The sequence below is a fragment of the Anopheles marshallii genome, chromosome 3, assembly GCF_943734725.1.
Source record: "Anopheles marshallii chromosome 3, idAnoMarsDA_429_01, whole genome shotgun sequence".
NCBI lineage: Eukaryota > Metazoa > Arthropoda > Insecta > Diptera > Culicidae > Anopheles > Anopheles marshallii.
In genome coordinates this window covers 6,288,983-6,309,170 of record NC_071327.1, presented here as the reverse complement: position 1 = coordinate 6,309,170, position 20,188 = coordinate 6,288,983, and the positions used below count along the sequence as shown (strand labels likewise).

Genomic DNA, 20,188 nt, shown 5'->3' with positions numbered 1-20,188 from the left:
TCAGCAATTGTTTTCCTTTATGTTTGTTTTGACAGTTCCGAATGTACGCAGAGAAGCCCAGGGTGAAGAGAGATCAGGTGAGCGAAATACTGTCATTTGGTCCTTATTAACCTTGGCGCGCACATGATTGTGCGATGTTTTAGTTCGTTGCGATGATATTAAGTCCAGTGCGAAGTAATTTTCTATTTTGCGAACTATTTCTCCAAATTCATAATTTTTACGTTCACAACTAGCATATTATTGATGCTTACAAGCTTTTGGATTAAACATGCTTACATGATTTGGGATGCTTTGGGACATGTTCGGATTGAAAATGCAACAAAGAAAGACACACATTTAAATTCGCAACAAGATTCAAAGGTATGGAAATTTAGTGAATAGAATACCTGAGGAGCATTAAAATACATAAAAATCGTTAGCTTGGCGTCGTTTTACGTATCCTGCTCAGCTCTATTCCGATAGCGTCAGGTTGAAAAGGAGGGGTGGCTATTTTAGATTCATTATACAGCTAGGAGAGTATGCGTAGGTTATGACTTTCCTCAAAGGACTTTACGCAAAGGCATTAGAAACTTAACGATAGGTAACAAATATTCGATCGCTTGTTTGCTTTCCTTTAACTTGCATTCACTTCAACCACACTCTAAAACTCCTTCTTGCACACACTAAAACTAATATGCAATCCCTGTTCTAAAACACGTTGCACCCACTTTACTGTCGGTTGTGCTGTAAGTGAGTGTGTGATGAGATTTGAATACAATTGCAAACCGGAGGACACGCGTTGTGCGAAGCGTCGTTTAAGTTGCGTGCTTAAAGATCCAGCAGAACGGGTTTGGTATCCTTGGCACACTTCAGTATCGAATGCATCAGCTTCACGAAACCGGTATCTTTCGGTTTCTCGAGTCCACGGAGCAGACGATTCTTCATTACCGCTACAAATTCCCGATTGCTCAGCTGTCCGTCCACTGTGGAAAGGTTAAAGGGAAAACATTTAATTAAGAATCTCCCCCAAGATGGCAGAGTAGTTCTCTGCGTAGCTTTACGTACTGTTTTCATCGAAGATCGTGAACACAACATCAATCACGTGGCTGGAAAGCTCCACCAATGCCACCGTCCTGGCGACGTGTTTCAGCGTATCCTGATCAATCGAAGCACCAGCAATGTGGTAAAACGTTAGCGCCGTGTCCACGTCATTGATGTTGTTGAGAAAGTGGAAAAAGTTTAAATAATCCTCCTTCGAAATGCCCGAGCCATGATCACGGAACCTAAATAGGGCGAATCGATTAAAATTGTTTTCTACTTTAAAGCAGGAAAGAAAAGTCCAATCTTTACCTCTTCTTCACACGCTTAATCTTCTTCACTTTCTTCTTCTGTGGATAGCCGGCATACGCAAGCAGCAGTTCGGCAAAGTCCGCCTCGCTAATGTTGCCATTCTCGTCCGGGTTTTTGCGCAGAAACTCGAGCGTTAAAATTTCACGCTGCAACTGCTGCTGAAAGTCAAGAAACTTCTCGATCGTCAGTTTCTCGTCATTCTTCGGTCCGAAGAAGTAGGTCGTCAGGGCTGAATTAACACCCTGTTTTGGCACGGAGTTTTAACGCAAAACCAAACAAACAAACCAAAAAACCGGAACCGAAGGAAAAGGAAACCAAAAAATAAAAAAACAAAGATCCCATTAATTCAGCATCAATCTTTTAGATAGTAAAATTACTTTTTTTACTTTAAACGTGTTGCCCGTGTTCGCGTGATCTCTGTGTCTATTACCAATACTCGTTTGCTGCCGGATCAGGTTGGCAACCTTTTCAAACTCTTCGCTATCGACGTCACCGTCACCGTTCAGGTCGAACATCCGGAAAGCAATCTCGAAGTGCCGCCGGGATGCTGTGAATGAAAGCAAAAGGCGAGAAAGAAACAGAAAAAGAGAGAGAGAGAGGGAAGAAAAAGCAAACAGAAATGGGAAGAGAACAATGTTTAGTAATATCCAAACTCGACAAATAATATCAACTGTGAAGTAGTAAATAGAAGTAGCAAACATACAGCGAGAGAACGTAAGAAGAGTAATAAATACGTAAGACATTAAATGTGAACGTAGAAGAAGTATAGTACAGGAAGAGAATGTTATCTAATCTTTCTAACCAAAACAAAAAAGAAAACATACAAAGAAGAACAAAAAATCATTCATCTACTGAGAGTTGATAAAAAAAAACTAGACACACAAAACAAGTGACTTTAGTACAACAAAATAGACACATAATAATCAAACAGCCTCTAATGCTCAAACCGCTGCCGCCATCGATACCTTTTGTTTCTGTTTTTGTTCCATGTGAGCTTTAAATGTATCGTTAAATATGCAACAAAAAAGCAGCCAGCAAACATCTTGAACCAAACTAACGACACACAAACGAAAAGGTACGCAACAGCCTGCACAAATCACTATCTCTACATACAGCGCGGAAAGCTCTTTTCTTGTGTGCACTACTGGCGGTGGCCTGCACAACGACGAGATTTTCCCAACCCACCATAGCGTGTTCCGAAAATGGATCAAAAATTGCTTTATTTCCTTTTCCTGCACCAAGAGCGAACGCGAAAAAAACCACCCGGCATAACATAAATCTACTCCGTTCGATGTCCGTACACAGCTGGGACTTTGAAAGCTTCGGGGTGCTGATGTTTGGTCTAAGGGCGCACACAGGAAATTGCCTCATCTGCTGCTACCACCGGGGGGTTTCCGTTAGACCGAGCGAACCGACCAAACCGATGATGACCGATGATGTTACGGGAGCGAAATTAATACCCGCAAAAAAAAAAGAAAAACAAATCCTGCCATGGGCCGCAACAAGCATAATATTGCGCGTCCTAATTTTGGTCAGTTTCGCCCCTTAATAAAAAAAAACACCCTTTGCTAGTGGAGTTAGCAAACATGTTCCGCCGTTCCGAACCATCTTTTCGAACCAGGAAGAAGTAGTACAAACGACGCGATGCAACCTTCAGCTTAACAAACATGAAATACGACCAGCTATGTACAACCCATCCACATCCCGTTTTGCCCCAACGATTTGACACCACGTTTAAAAGGCGGGGTTCTATTTTTAGCGCTTCGTTTTAAGGACACTCCCGCATGGTCCGCTTGGTGTGGTGATGGGTAGCGGGCCACGGCAGCAGTTTCCTGTTTCCTGCCACTATGGAAAAAAGACTTCCCGCGCCCAGAAGGACAACGACGTTCGTCGTTAGCAGAGTCAAACGCTTCTTTCCGTTCGCTTGGTTGGTGAAGGCTTCATAGATGCAGAATGCAACAGAGAATAGAAAATGGTGCCACTAAAGAAAACCCGGGTGTGGGGGGAGAAGGAAGGTACGGGAAACGACTACAAAAAGAAAGACAACAAATAGCAACACCATTCGGAACGCTGGCTGACATTCAAGAGTTTCCTTTCCATGAGTTTCTCATCCGGTTCACCGAGCACCCGAGAAACAAATGGAACGGAAAATGCACGTCGACGAAAGGCACGGCCAACAAAAACATCGCCCAGCATATGACGTGCCTTTTCTCCCCCTGCGAAAGGCGAACGAAGCGTGTTCCGTTTTGTTCCGCCTGCTGGCTCTGTCTGGAAAGTTCGCCATGTAGTGGTGTGACGTTGGCTCTTCTTTTTTTCTATTCCGATGCCGACCGAGGAGCTTTCGCTTTGATAAGGAAGGATGCAATTTCGGTTCGGGTTGTGTTTGTAGCACACACGTACACAGGCGCGCGCGCGCGCTTTTGGCGCTCGGGAAAGCTTGGCGTTCATAAACAGTGTACCACTACCAACGTAAAACGGAAGGCATCCACGTAGAAAGGATCGTACGTACGTCATCCGAACGGCTTTCTCCCTTTTCTTTTTTTTTTGCAAAACCCACTTCAAACAGTGCCTGACCCACGGCACAACACAAAGCAAAACAAACCGCACACGGTATCCATATCCCTACCGGGGAGGGGTAATTGGTGGGGGGGGAACGGAAAGATTCCGGGTTCCGGTTGTATGTATCATGGTGCAAACGGAACACACCGCGAACATTCTTCGATTCGCCACACGATGCCACTGGCAACATGACCAGCATTCCAGGAATTTCGCGCGCGCAGGTCACAATCGATACGATGGAGACGCCTAGTGTGTTGTACGGCGAGCGATAGAACCAGGAAGACGGTGTGGCACAACTACAGGAAGGCGAAGGAACGGGAAGCAGGATAAATGGACGAACTCCGGAAACAAGCGCACAACAGCGAATTGCTGCAAAAAGAAACTGATACAGTGAACAGAGAGAGACAGAGAGAGAGTGATAAAATTATAGGCAGACAAGGAAGTTACTGAATGCTCTGCTCAGCTCAGCATTGTTGCCGGTTTTATTTTCGGCACTGATTAACCAACTATATCTTCATCCTCCGTTTAGTTTTTGCTGCTAATAAATGAAAACTGACATGGGTGGAACGTACATAATGGCAGGATAATGGCAAAATCGTGTGTCGATTACGTTGATTATCATGATAATGGAGCAATGAAGGAAAAATGGAATGTGGGAATTTACTGCATATACAGGGAGAGAAAGAGTGGGGAGGATAACGACCCACCAAGGAACAGTTCGGGACGGAACAGAATAATGCACTTCGTGTAACATTTAAAATAGAACTTTGCGTGACCTTGAAGCAAAACAACAAAAACAAAACAAACCCTTCTTGACTACGGTGACATGAAACGCAAACCCGCATAAACAATCAATTTCCATTTAATAAGGCCGCCCGAACGCAAAACAAAAGCTGATCGATTTGAAGCGCAAATTAAGCTCGCTTGAAAAGCGCTGTGTGCGAGTTGAACTTAATTAGAATCGAGCGCAAAAACTTTACTGCAGCTAGTTTGAACAAAAACATGGCACGTATTAAACGGCCAAACACACACACACACGTGGGGAGTACATCCCGGTGGGATTTATGCCCCGTCATCAAACTAATCATACAACCACGTATGATGGATCGGTCGTGATTCCCACCGCAGCTCTGCCCCATTCCAGCAGGGCATTTCGCTCTCCTTTTCTAGCCAATAGACAGCGCGTTCCGGTACACGCATGGAAATCCTTCCCTAATTAGATCAAATCGTACGCAAGCACGCAAGGACATCAAAGGTGGGTGGCAACATACACCAGCGAGCGCAAAAACGATGGTCGTGTGAACTGTAGCAAAAAGGAAATCTTTCATTTCGTTCAATCTAATCAACAACGAGAAAACTCCACACATTCTCTCCGCCAGTGGATGGAGAAATCACTACTCATCGACACAAATCGTCGGATCCGCCTTGCTGCCTCAAAAAGCCCCCCCCCCCCCCCCCCCCCCCCTCCCTCTCCCGTTTCATTCCGTCGACTTATGAATGGTTCTAAAACAATCGAAAGCCCTCATCTGCTTGCCCTGCACGGTTCGCACGCGTCTACAAAGTGTCTACCGATGCCTAATACAGTGTGCCGATAATTTATGATTCGTTCATGTGCTGGATTGATGCCAAAACGCAGCCTCCACCAAACGCTACATCCGTTGGCTGATGTTCCGAAAAGTGGAGCGATTCCGGGAGCCTTTCTCACACACACACACACACAACCACGCGTACATTGAAACGTGATCGAAAGTGAATGTTTTGACTCATCCATTTGCAGCGACCTCGATTATCTTCTTGTAGCAGAAGCGGTGGTGGTACCGGGCAATAGAGGAGTGGAAGGACCTCTTTTTGGTATGAATCAATTAAATTCTCAGGCCACTCCATCAACAAGACTTCTTGTCGATTACGGGCACGTTTTTTTTCTGCACTGGTCCCGCCGTTTTGGCTAGCAGCCCACCCAAAAGTGGCGCCAAAGTGTGTTCGGTCCCCCTGTGTTCTGCTTGTACGAGGTGTCGGGTAGTTTCCGTACACTCGATGTGGCCACATGATTTCGTTCCATCATCGAGAATATACAACGCGAGTGTGTTTCGAGCCCGTTAGCATCATGCGAGACGAGATATTCCATTGGCGAACATTCGGAAGCTGGAAGTGGTCCGACTGCGGAGAAGAAAAGAAAGCCGAATTAAGCGTTTTTGGGGGAGAAAGTGAATGCGATAGTAGTTTCCGTGGTTAGAACTTTTGTTTCTATATGAGTGTGTCCACCGAGCCACGCACACTAGTCCACCGAGCGGGTCCGGGAAGCGCATCAGTCGCGTTGTATTCGCTGTTGATATCGTCGTCCTTTCCGATGCCGAGTCACAGGAAGCCATACACACAGCCATACAGTACCAAACACAACATCAATATTCCCCCCTTTTTTTCTTGTGCGAGTGTTAGTGAGAGCGCTTTTCCGAACTGAAACAGCGACACGGCGGTGTAGTAGTGCGTTTCGAGAAGGATGTGTACAAGGATACTACACAAAGGACCACGGTAAACCGATGGGGAACGGACTCCGACTCCGGCTTTGCATGTGTGTGTGTGTATAAGGTACGCAAATTGCAAAACCCGAACCGAAGCCTTTGCACGGACACACACGGGTCGTCCACCACACGGGGCTGGAGCATTTGAACTTCGGCCCTGCTGCATTCAACAAGGTGGTGGCACTGGTTCCACAACACGTAGCGCGCTGGCAGCCGTTTGCGTACAGCGTAAGCCAACCTTCAAGGTACACAGGTTGCACACAGGTTGATAAAGGCAGGCGCCAACAGTGGAACAGCGTTGGGAACTCTGTGAACACACGGTGAACTTGTTCGGTGAATCGCCCAGAGTGTGTCGTCGTGATTAACGACAAGCCACAGCGCGTTTCTGTCTACGCAATCGATAAGAAAAGCTTCTCCCTTTCTCTTCTTCACGCTTGCGGGCAAAGTGCGATGATGAAGTGCAATCTCTTTATCAGCTGTAAATCATGACTCATCCTTCAGTGTCCTTTTTAAAGGGCAGTCAGAGAAACAAGCCACCAGCCACACCATGCTCCGGGAGAGGGAAAGGCTGTATTTCCTTTCCTAACCCAACGCTTTAAGCTTTCGGTTGATAGTGCGAGTGTGGTTGTGTGCATGTGTCCGTGTATGTTGTACGATACGATCAATCTTCCAAAGGACGAAGACGCATCGATTTGCGATTGGTGATTGTGTGTTGATTTCATGATACAGTACGGTGCAAGTAAATGTTGCCTTTAGAATTAATTACAATATTGCTCAGTAAAACAAATCTAAGGAGTGTTCTAAAAATACCAAAACAAAACACATGGCCACACACTTGGCCATAAATGCTCAACTCTAACTTCCTTTTTATCACTTGATAAACGCAGATGAAGAAATGCCGCTTAAGGTATCTTTCCCTCTTATTGGCCAAAATTCTACTTAAAGCGTTTGAAACACCCATTTCGTTCCGCTACACTTCAATCCAATTAACACACGGTGTGTTCAAGCACTGTTTGCAAACAAACTCAACCAAACAGCCCCGGGAAACGATCCCCCCCCCCCCCCCCCCCCCCCCCCCCCCCCCCCCCTAACTATAGTCCCCACTAAATCCGACAACACGAAACACGGGACAACCAACAAAAGTGGTGTGCTCTGCGTGTCAAAACACGGAGCAAAGCAAAACGCTGTCACTAAAAAAAAAAAAAAAACAATATGGAGCCCGCGCGAAGGAGTTGGACAGTTTTAGGTAAAAACAAACAAAAACCCTTTCCCGCTCCCCGCTTTGCCACTGGGAAATGCGAGGAAAAAAACAAATCCCTTGACACCGTGGACACATACACCCGATACACGATCGTCTGTTTTCGACTTTACGTTCTCAAGGGACGAACATTTTAATGACTCAATTAGGGGATGAAAAGCTATCATCACCACCGAAGGGCTTGGCCGTGTGTGTAATGTCGCCACCGTTGTATTGACAAGCCTTGCTTTTCCACGGTTCCGAGTACAATTTCCCTCTGTTTTAGCTTGTTCATTGTGCTGGCCAGTAGTGAAAAGTGTGCAAACAATGTGTCCAGGTGTTGTCTAAAACGAAAATCAGAAAACCAATCAGTGCAAGACATCCATCCTGCGGGGATGTGACAAGCGCAAAACACGCCACGAGGAAAATCCTCCGAACAGCCCAGAGTTCCGCGATTCGATGCGTATTCACAATGTTCCACAAATCCACCTTTCTGAAGGGTGCGGGTGTTGCCGCAACGGCACTGTGTCCCGGTGGTGCCAGCAGTATAGGGCCGGTTGCAGGAACTTGTTCCACCGGTGCCAACAACGGTTCCATGGGTGAGAAGCAACGGTTCCGCAAAATGAATCTACTGCTGCCACCGGTCAAGTTGCTCACCAAGCGGCGGTGTTACTTATGCATTAAGATTGCGGTGCTGGTCGTTGTGTTTGGACTGTACTTTATGCTGCTGCTGCGGGAATCGATGAGTGCCCTGACGGGTTCATCCTCCTCCTCATCGGGATCTTCCGCACCATTCGCGTCTTCGTCGTCGATGCCCTCGTTTGCGGCACTAGCATCACGCGCTGGAGTGGCGCAAAAGGCTGGTGGAAAGCTAGATGTGGTAAGTTTATTTCTTTTTCGCCACAGATTGGTCTTGGACGGATCCACAAATTATTTAAATCATCACGATTCGCAAGCACATACGATCATCGTTACGATCATGGTTCAATCAGCCCAGTCTGCATGGTCTGCTGATAGTATTGCCATATCATTAATAAATTATTCTACTGCTAGAAGGGTACCCCAGCAGGAAATTCCTATTCTTTCTCACTCTATCTCTTTAACCATCATCATCGATCACTCCCAAGCGGATAGACAATGCCACTAAAGGGACGGGCCCTTTCAGGAGCGTTACACACACGGACAGCATTAATGGAAGAACCTTCATCAGTCGCTCCCAACGCACATAAACCATTCTTTTTTGTCCCTTCACACACGTTCTTATACAACAATAACAACGAAAAAAAAACGTCCACCCATATAATGTCCCTCATTGGTTATCAAAAGGATCGGCACATATAGAAACACACACACACATCAGGAAAATATTCAAACGGTGGTGGAAAACGACTTTCACAGGCCCTAGTTCTAGCAATAGTCACATGTCTATTGGATGGACTCTAGGGGGGAGGCCAATGCGTTCGGAAACGTTAAAGCTCGTTAAATATTTAAATGCGAATTTCTATCCCAAGCAAAGTACGCTCCACAGCTTCTCGTCAGGGCAGAATAGAGAATCTATGACTTAGTTCGAAAGTTAAGCTGAAGAGAATCCTGCTCTGCTCCTCAACTTGGAAAGACGACAGACAGGCAGTTGATTGCGAAAACAGGGTTCGGATAATGAATAATATAAAGAAAGCACATACCACCGACTAACTCGCTGGCTGGGCTGACACGGACGCGGCCCAGTACTAAAACCCAACCCAATCCATAAGAAACCATCAGCCTTCAAGGCTTTCTGCAATGAAAATGCAAAACTACTTCAATTTCCTGTCCCTGTCGCTTCATTGTCCCAAGCGGGGCGCGCACCAGCGTGATGATTCACGCTCCATTCTAGCGGAGACACCGTGTCGCGGCGATGAAAAGTTGATGGACATTTGGCCTTCGTTACAGATGCAGGATAGGCGGCACGGTCGGGGTGCGGGCAGGCACGGTAATAATGCTGTCGGTGCCGAGGGACGACTGCCCCGGCCATTGCAGATGGCGGCCGTCGGCGGTAAGCAGCGGCATCCGTTTCCACCGCAGCAACCGCCACCGTCCGATGGTAGCAATCATTCCACGCTGAATCCGGTGTACGAGTACTCGGACGAGATGAATGCCGCCGCCGAGACGGACTTTAACGAGCGGCGCATGATGCTGTGGAACGTATGTGCCGACCATCGCATCATCGGCAAGTATCCACCGAATGCGTGGGAATTTTTCATCTCTCCCGGCCATGGTATCGCTTGGTGCAACATCTTCAAAGCGGCCAGCAGCACATGGATGTACTATTTCAACATACTCGGTAAGAATGTGATGTGAAAGCGGTTTGTTTCGTGTATCTCATTTTTAATTCGAGTATGTGTGTGTGCCTGTGGTGTACCTTCAAAGGTGGATACAGTGTGCAATACCTGCAACGTACGAAGGCATCACCGATCGATCTGGCACGGAAGCGCTTTCCACGGCCCACCGCTAACGAGCTGAACGATTACATCTCCAACACGATTTCGTTCCTTATCGTCCGGGAGCCGTTCGAGCGGTTGCTCTCCGCCTATCGCAACAAACTCGAAGGATGTCGCAACAAATACTACAAACTGCTCGGCGAACAGATCGTCAAAAAGTTCCGCAAATCGCACCCACTGAAAGGAGCGGTAAGAATCGCTTGGACGATCGATCGTCCAACGATGTGATTGGTTTTGACGCAATTTTCTTTTTGCGATTCGACAGAAAGCGCCGCACGGTCCAACGTTCCGGGAGTTTCTCCAGTTTCTCGTAAGCCATTACCGTTCCGGTGGACGCTTCGATGAACACTGGAGCCCAGTCTACTCGTTCTGTACGCCCTGCAGCATCAACTTTACGCTTATCGCCAAAATGGAAACGTTCCAACGGGACAGCGAGTACATTATACGGCAGGCCGGACTGGAAACGCTGCTGCTAAACAAGATGCCCCGGTACAAGGCGCGCTGGATAACGAACCGATCGGCAAGCGATACCCGAAATCTCATACCAAGGTAAAGTCTTCCCAATGGCCTATACTAACTATACGTAACGATTAATGTTCTGCCCCCCCCCCATCCTCCATATCGGTAGATATTTCGCACAAATTGACGAGAAACTGCTCACGGATGTGTTGGAGATTTACCAGCTGGACTTTGAGCTGTTCGGGTACAACAGCACCAAATACTACAGCTACGTCCAATCGCCCGACTATGGATAGCAAACGATCGGAACGTGAGGGGCAAGCAAGGTGGAAGCGAAGGCTATTACTTAAAAGACTAAGCAAAACAACAAAACAAGCTGGCAGTGAACAATACCACCACGTGTAGATCCCGTCGAGAAGCGTAGCTAATGCCGACCGGAAATAGGGTGTGTGTAGGTGTGTGTGTAGGAGTGACGATAGAAATGAAAAACGCGTAGAAAATTGTGTTACGAGTCAACCGAGATGAATGTTTTCCTTATACAACCAACAAAAAACAAGTATACACCGATATATATATATATACTATATATACACAACAAACAACACAATTCTTCATTTATTGTGGGTAGGTTCGAACAGGTCGAGACGGTCAGAACGGAAGTCTAATATAGTGCATCCTCTTCGAACACCTTGGAATATTTGGTGTAGTTCTATTTTCGTATACAGATACAGACACTTGCTAACCGTGATAAATGTAGTTGGTCGTACATTTTGCGTTCGATTCATCGCTAGAAAATTTACCTTAGGAATGTGATTTGTGCTGCACAAACTGGACATGATTTGACCTGTGTTTTGTTTGGGTTTCGGTGATTAGGTTAAGAATTCAAGTTCAGTATGTACTCCGTATCTTGCTGATACACGCACGACACTAACATTAACGTGAGAGAGCTTACGGATTTCCGAAGACGGAACATTTTACCACCGGACAAACGCAAAACCTGACAAGATAACGAAACGCAAAACGCGAGGTAGTGTGCGGCGAGTAGTAGCAATAGCAGCCATCCGATGCAATACTTTAACAGCGCTATTAGTTAATGCTTGTTCGGCAACTGTGTTCTTAAGTCCACGATCTATGCGTTCCTTGTTAGCCGTGGTTTGTTTAATCACAGATACAAGGGTGACCAATGTGACCCCACATAACCCATTGTAGATGGTAACAGCGCAAGCCCCCGTTCGAGGATTAAAAGTGCCAAACGCGAATGTTAAGAAAACAATGGATTATTGTGGAGGACGATTGTGCAGAGGCGATAGTTGCAATACGAATGAATGGACACTTTGCACAATGGTAGATGCGTAGAGCCGCAACACATAAAAACTCCCTTTAGCGCACCACGTTCGAGATGATACGGGGCTTTACAGGTGTAGAAGGATATGCTGTGAAAGTAGTGACAAACACTTACAGAACTAATCTTTCCATCCCCAACAAAGTGGCGAGATGAACTGGAACTGGTAGTAAACATTGTAGACGGAGGATAAGAAGGACTCTGGTAATGAAGCGTATTGGTTTTTAAAATATTCCTTCAAATGGAGAACTTCTTTTCTCCTCTCGGAGAAGGGAATTGATCCGGTCACAAGTACGCGTCTAGGATAGTGACGAAATATTTACACCCAACAACTCAATTGTAATTGCACCGAAAACAAAAAATTTCGAAACACTTCGCAACACGTGCGACAGCCGGTTGATGTTGACCCATAGTTCGTCATTGAAAGTTGTAACGAAACGAAAAAAACCCTTTCACGGCACGAGGGCAAGGAAACAATGATAAATGAGCCATGAAAACAAAAAGCATGAAGAAGAGACTAATAATGGCCGTGGCAAGGCAAATGTAGCGGACGAGAGAAACAAAACTAGCGCGAGTGGATGATTTTGATAAACATATTTAAACAACGTTCGGAAACTAAACAAAAAAAAAAAGAACAAATCAAAATTCTAAATTTTGAACACATGTGTACTTGATTTATGTCTTTCTTTGCCACCAAGAACAAAAAAAAACGTTTAAAGTAAAAGAACTCGAATCCTTATCGTGTAACTGTAGCTAGAGGTGCAAAAGGAGAGAAGAATTTGATAGGGAACGCCAAAAAACAAAAACATATTTCCGGGTTTGTAGAAGAAACGCGACGGTGAACTTGCGTGGGAAAATATGACAAAACCAACCTTGATGCTAGTGACTATATAAAAACACTACACGTTATACACATAAAAATATATAGAAAAGGAAAAACAACGTTTACAACCCTCTATCTTAATCTGTAAATCAATTTAACGCTGTTTCACAAACAACAAAACCGAATACCATGAAATAAATGATTATTAGTACACTATATAAAGATGTTTGACAGACAGGAGAAGAAAAAAACATTACAAATGTAACGAGAACAACATTGAGCACGAGAAATCCACTATCAAACAGCAATAGAATGAGGTAACACACAGTGGCACATAAAGGAAAGCATCAACCATAATATATAAATCTCCATTTCGTGTGATCACGAGATAAGAAAAGAGATGCACCATACAGCTTACAATAACAGTAAGGTAAAACAAAACCAAACTTCTATCCACACACTTGAAAACAAAAAAAAAATGGTTCATACATAGATATAAAATACCAAAATATGATCCCCATTGTCGTTGTCAACCATGTACCTTTGATATTTCAACAATATCCCAACATTCAAGTACGAAGAATAACGAACGTTTGAATAAAAACATGTACGAATAAATTGAATCTGAATAATCGCATTATAAGACGGCAGGTTAACAATGGGAAGGAATAAGACAAAACTCTTCTACGGTTACAAAAGAAAAAAAAACATCTATAAGACCATTTAAAAGAAAACGATAAATATATACCAAGGATCGCTCACTAACCACTTCACGCAAACAAATAGAACAACACAACAACCACAAAACAGCAAAATACCCACGAGGTTCGTGCGAGGGCAACAGCCAGCTAATGTGGTAGGTTAGCGCAACAAGGCGAATGTTGCAAGAGTGTTGGATGTCTACCGATCGAGCGCAAAAAAGGTCGATAGAATAATGCATGATACAATTGGATAGACTGATTCAATAAAAGTACGAAGCAAAGAACCATTTCCGTTGTCGTTTAATCTGGCGGTTCAAACTATTTTCCTTTGCACAGCATTCCGGTCATTTACAGATAACAAGGTTTTGGGATAATGCACACTTGAACAACGTATCGGTACTACTTACTCGACAGGACGGTCAGCAGGAAGATGTAATCGGAGAACGAAATCAGCCCGTACGCACCGAGCTTGTAAAAGATGCTATCGCTGTCCAGATGGAGATCCAAACGGCTGGAGACGCTCTAGAAAAGGAAACACCAACCGAAACGGAACGGCAATTAGTCATCGAACCCGTGGTTCATCTCTTACATGCTACGGAAGTACTCTAGGTTAAGAAAACAAAGGCATTGCCGAGCGAGACAGGCTTAGTAGTTGGGAAACGGGAAAAACGGAATTGGGAAAACTGTTGGGTGAAAGCAAAGCAAAGACAAAAGTAGCAAAGTTTAACTTTTTAACTTCAATTAGACTGGGACGCTGGTACGCTAGGTAATAGGAAAGGGAGTGGACACAGTGGACAGGAAGAGGATTTGAAGTGGGAGAAAAATCGTTCCCAATATATCACATAAATAATTGCTAACAGAAATCTATATTGTGACCACTCTCGGCTCTGCTTGAACGGAGGAAAACTGCCTTTTTAGTACAACAACGTTTTTTTAGTACAACAGTGAATATTGCATTCATTCTGCATCTTATGTGTTTGTTCCAATGTATTCCCCACAAACTAGCAGAACGAGGAAAATTAGAATAGTAATATTGATTAAACAGCAGCTAACACTAGTAGAATATAAAATCGTTTAATATGTGGAAACCCCTATAATATCACTACCAAATAAACGCTGTGTGCAATTGATTATTCTATTTCAACGACACCAAATACACACTTTAACACGCTGGTGGTTACGGGTTCAACCCCGCACGTTAAAATAAATCACACCGAGACACGCAGAATAACATCGATTCCGTGAGATTCGTGAAGATAAGAAACTTTTAGTACACAGGATCATATCAAATCGAACATGATATTGAGGGGAATAGCAGGAGGAGCTTTATCAAATGGAAAACCGTCCCATCATAGAGGAGCTGTGCATAGGCGTAAAGTAGCGCAATGGATAGATGAAATATGGTGCGTTAGTTTTTGCCAAAGGAATTCTCATTAAGAAGATTGTTTTGTTAAAACTGCACTATTTAAGGATGGTCGAATATTATACAGAACATGAGTCAGCGTTAAGAATGATCCATTTTAAGATGATTTATAACCACCCGCCTACAAGCTACCTTTGAAAAAAAGATCATGTATATAGTAGTAGCTCACGTACATGCACAAATAGTAATATGTGTTGAAGAAGTTCGTGCAGAATAATAACAAAGTTAGCCATATACTTCATTCTGACAGCTAGAAGAATGAGTGCAGTAAAAAAGTCCAATCAATCAAATCATTACTCAACTCTGGTGCATAAAATACACGGAAACATATTTAATCATTACTATTTCAGCTTGTACAGATCGGCCTGTAGTGTTGTTTAAAACACTTTTTTTTATCTTTTTTGCAACATTTATTCATTGATTGCCGAAATAGCGCAGAGGGATAGCATAAAATTCGGCACACGAAGAATAGAAAGCTGCAGTATTGCTACTGTTAATTAATTGGTGCCGCACTAACGCCGATCTCTAACAGCGCCAATAGCAAAGTAATAGAAGTAAAGCATCCAAAACGCGAACACAACCACAAACGGAGCTTGTTAGATGTTACAAAGATATAGTAGAGCAGCAGCAGAAGAAACAACGGAATCTGTTAACAGCAGCATTCAGCAATTGCAATAATAATAATAATAATAATAGACAATCAAGTAAGGATAGAAACGGAGCGTTATGAAGAAAGAAACAAATAGACAAAGAGAGTTTGATGAAAAATAGTTGTATAGTCAGCGGAGAAATAGGGGAGATACTGGCTTTGCTTTTAGGTTTGCGGTTTCGCGTCTGAGCGATCTTTGGAAGGCTTTTATTGTATCGTTCGCGTTTGTTTTATTGCTTTTAAATCCCCCTTTTTATGCAATACCTCTTCAATGCTCTGAAAGTACACGAAATTAAATTTGATTGAGCATCAAAAGCAATAGATTAGTTTTTATAGTGTACAGGCAAAGAAAAACAAAGGAAAGAAAGGAACTACACGTAGTATGAATGAGCGCTATCGATTAGAGAAAATGACGAGTAGAAACGAAGGATGAGACAATTATTTGCCTGGTGAATGATGATGGGTTTAAAGTGTGTATCTTTTTGTTTTTTTTTTCACACTTTTAGAACGATGTTTGCTTTTGTTTTAACGTTTAATGTGGTTTTTATTCTGTTTGCCCATTTTATTCCTTTTCGGGTGGGAAATGTGTTGCATTCAGTTATGAAAAATGGAGTTGACAAAAATAAATGGGCTTAACGACATAACATACACTGTTTGCCGCACTCGCGTTAATAATGATGGAAAAGTATAACATAATGAAAATTTTAAAAAATATGGAATCAAAGAAAAAAAAAACACAGACAACCCGCCATTCTCAATGCGAACGTTTACGATTGCACAAAAACACAATAAAAAGCAATAAAGATGATGATGAAAAAGCGTTCAAACACATCGAAGAAAAATTCGTAACCAAAAACAAATAGAAAAAAAACGGAAAGTAGATTGTACAACACTCGCTTTTCAGGGTAAGACTTGTTGAAAGAGTTGAAAACACAATTAACCACATTGAAGGATTAGTTTTCAGATAAGATAGACAAGAGAAGAAAAAAATCACACACACATTTATGATAGAAAATAAAAGCAACAAACGGTAAATAAATACAAAAGAAAGCGATCGTGTGATAAAAGTATGGGAAAATGTGAAGGTTGTTGAAAAAAATACATTTCTGGTGGTAAACAAAACAGAAACTACAAGAAAACTGTCGACTGTTTCGGCAACAGGGCAAGTGTTCGTTCAAGTAGTAGTGTGGCAAGGGACGCAAGTGAAAAGAATGCTCAACAAATTAAGTATATTGTGAAGTGATTGTATTTAGAATTTTAAAAAGTTGCGACACAGTTTTGCATTACAAACGGAAATAGAGAGAGAGAGAGAGATACAGAGAGCGAGAGATCGAGATAATTGTTTCGATCTAGAAATCTAGCTGGTGACGGGGTGTACGGTAAGATATGTGTCCAATATTTAAAGTTTGAATAAAAATACAGACAAAATATTGAGAATAACCAAAACAACATGATAAAAAAACTGTATGTAAGTAGTGGAATGTGTGTATACATGTGGTGGTGTGTGTGACAGTTCGTGTGGTTGTACTAAAAACATCTAGTGGAGCGGATCAACGGAACAATCGAACAATACCCGTAAAACATACCTTGGCGTCATACCGCTTGTATTGATCCAGTCCAAGTCCTGATATGCGTACAGATGAACAGATCCCGGCGCGTCGTATTATACCGCATTTCGATGAAAGAATACAAACAAAACGTTAATATGTTATCGGACTATTTTACGAAACGCACCATGTTAGAGTAAGTGTGTTCAGACGAAGCATGCCTATTAGTCTGTGAATTTAGTTAGGAAACAAAACCAATATTGGAAGTTGTAAAGCGTTAGTTCACGTTTTTGTGGCTTAGGGTTAGGGTCGAAAACTGAGTAACAGCGTGCAGAAAATAGGTGCTCATAGTAGAACAGGAGAACAGTGCTTGCGTGAAACAAAAAAAAGTGAGAAGCATTCACAACAGCAGCGAAGGTATAAAATGACGTTCACTACAGGCTACAGTACTCTAAATACAACGAGTAATTGCAAATACCCTCTGGTTGCTTCATTCCCGGTGTCATGCTAGTTAAGAAGTCGATCGGAGTCATGAACACCTCAACGCCATCGTGAATGGTGGCAAAATAGCGGAATACCTTATCCGGGGTGCTGTACTGACGGATGCGATTCTCATATTCGATTATCTGCCGAAAAACGTGGTTGATTCCAAATTAGACAGCATGACAAGGAATGTACGAGGATGCTTCATTGTTCAATGCGTTTAACCAATGATCGTGAAATGATGATGATCATGCAGTAGAAAACATATTTTTTTAATGAGGACAGTATTAGAGCAACCAATCGTAAACAAATTATCAGAACTGGAACAGTGAATTATACGAAAAACACAGAGAAGAAAAGATTCGTCGTCCTCGTCGAAAGGTTCTGATTTTGAAACAAATTGTCCCAAACATGCAATACATTATTGAGTTAATTTCTTATTGCTTCTTTTTATCTCACGATTTTGAAAGTTTTTTTTTAACTTTCGTACTTCCATTCGGCTATTATTCACGGTCCGCTAGAAGCAACTCTTCTCTTCTGACGCCTTTAAAACATTTCGGTCGGTTACATAAAACCAATAGAACATACAATTACTCTGCTAGCCTATTTACTACTACTTGGTAGCATATACACAGCTATACACCATTGCTAGTTGTTAGTCCACACGAATGTTAAATAATCTAAGCTGCTTAGCAAGAGCCATTTGGTAGGCTTTTCCGACCGCATCTTTACGAACTATGGGCTATTACAGTCTACGGTTAGTTAGTCCACTTTACACAAACACATCTGTTAACGTACGGGTTAATATTAACAAACGAGGCAAAAAACGGAGCAACATTACCCTCCGGCTGTTTCATTCCCGGTGTGATTGCGCGCAGAAAGTCGTACGGTGTCATATAGACCGTGGACGTTTCCCCGTGTATCAGCTTGATGGTGGAAAAGTATCGAAACACCTTGTCCGCCGTTGCGAACGTGCGCAATCGGTTCTCGTACTCGATGATCTTTACGTACGGCGGCGATCGGTGCAAAACAGCCAAAATGTACGCATTTATACAAGCGCACGGAGTGATGATCGAGTGCACCAATGGTGAATTGGCAGAATGGCACAGTGACATTTACAGTGAGCAATTGGGACCGTGATGGTTCGAAAGCGGGCGTGCGAATTGATCGGAAGCAGTTGTACATGGTACATCGACGCGGGAGACGTAAACCCGAACACGGATTTGAAGGTGTTCGTAACAAAGAGATTATACAAGAGGAGAAAAAAGAACGTAAAATAAACATGATAATTAAAAACAACGAAAAGAGCAGGTTAACATCGAATAAAATTGAATGGTGAAAGAAGTGAAAGGAAAAGTGAAAAGTTCGGAACGTTCGAACATCCGATTTTAATGATAAGAAAAGCAAACGAAAGTAAACCGATATACTTTGCAGTTAGGTATCGATGAAGTCTATTTGAGGACTAGAAAGTAAAGGTGATCTCTAAAGGAATGATTAAGCATTATCATCTCTTCCGTCTCCTCCCATTACCTTGCGATCACGAAAACCGATCTTTTCCTTACGACTCTTCTTTTTGCCTTGTGCGTCTACTTCGCTGTCCGAGTCTTCCTCCTCTTCCTGGTCCAGCTCTTGGGAGCTGGAGCTCTTCTTTCCCATCTCTACACCGGCATCCGCGTCAACCTTTGGCCAACCAACTGCTGCTCCAAGTCTACAATTTCGAGACAAGACAAATACAGCTAATGAAGCAAAAGGGTTTCTTCCGGGCACTATGCTCCCTCTGTGGTATTTACTTACTTCTTCCAATCGAGACATGCACCCACCATTGCGGTGGAAAGAAACACAAGGAACAGCCTCGTGTACAGAGGTTCCTTTTCATCTTGATGGCCGAAATTTTTGTAGCCCCGTCGCTTAGAATCCTGCCAATTCCCGGGCACTAGCAGGGTGTGTTCTCCAGCCGCGGTACGTCCTTGTCTCGAACCAGCACCCAACGACGACAGGAGTCTCAAGTGCGCTGGGTACAATCCGTACCTTCCGGAAAGCAACGGATACACACCTTTCGACAATGGTCCGCTACGGTTCAGCACTCCGGATATCTGCCTTAGCAAGGCCATGATGTCCTGTGCACTGCTGCTTCACACGCAGTAGCAGGATTTTGCGCTGCTTACTATTACACCAACCACAATACACGTTAAACAAACATCGAACACACTCAACACGCACGCATATTTTACCTTCAAACGCCTTACAAACGGAGTAAAAGTCTCACCAAATGCAGATGAAAAAATCCTGGAACAAATCCCTATCGAAATAATCAATTTTTTGCACGTTAAAAATAGAACACCAACGAAAACATTACCAATGACAGCTATTTGACAACCGCATCGCTCAAGGTTACTTTATGTTCAGTGTTATAATTTTAGTTATTTCTATTTATTTACATCAACCGACCATTTTACTCTGAAATAAGAAATACGTTTCGATCAGTTTATGTTTATTTATCATTTCTTTCGACCCATGTACATCAGGCCCTCCGTCCGACCAGGTTTTATGAATAAAATGAAGTTCTTTTGTCGGGCCCATCTTTCTATAGCATGCTCGGTTAACGCGTATATGCACTCATTTCCATGCACCTAGAATGAT

General features: G+C 43.3%; 2 protein-coding genes across 2 annotated transcripts; one reads left to right on the top strand and one right to left on the bottom strand.

The window, feature by feature from the left end:
- Nucleotides 1-800: 800 nt before the first annotated feature.
- On the bottom strand, nt 801-19,659 carry LOC128716120 (calcium uptake protein 1 homolog, mitochondrial-like). The gene is made up of 10 exons (XM_053811039.1): nt 19,343-19,659; nt 19,079-19,256; nt 18,390-18,549; nt 17,105-17,142; nt 15,783-15,794; nt 13,854-13,968; nt 1,707-1,876; nt 1,330-1,571; nt 1,045-1,262; nt 801-962 (listed from the first exon to the last, which is right to left on the bottom strand). Exons 1-10 carry the CDS (start codon nt 19,657-19,659, stop codon nt 808-810), a joined length of 1,605 nt encoding a protein of 534 aa, XP_053667014.1. The 3' UTR covers nt 801-807.
- LOC128716121 (carbohydrate sulfotransferase 13-like) lies at nt 8,117-10,876 on the top strand. Its single transcript, XM_053811040.1, has 5 exons — nt 8,117-8,524; nt 9,574-9,964; nt 10,051-10,310; nt 10,387-10,670; nt 10,750-10,876. Exons 1-5 carry the CDS (start codon nt 8,117-8,119, stop codon nt 10,874-10,876), a joined length of 1,470 nt encoding a protein of 489 aa, XP_053667015.1.
- Nucleotides 19,660-20,188: the final 529 nt, after the last annotated feature.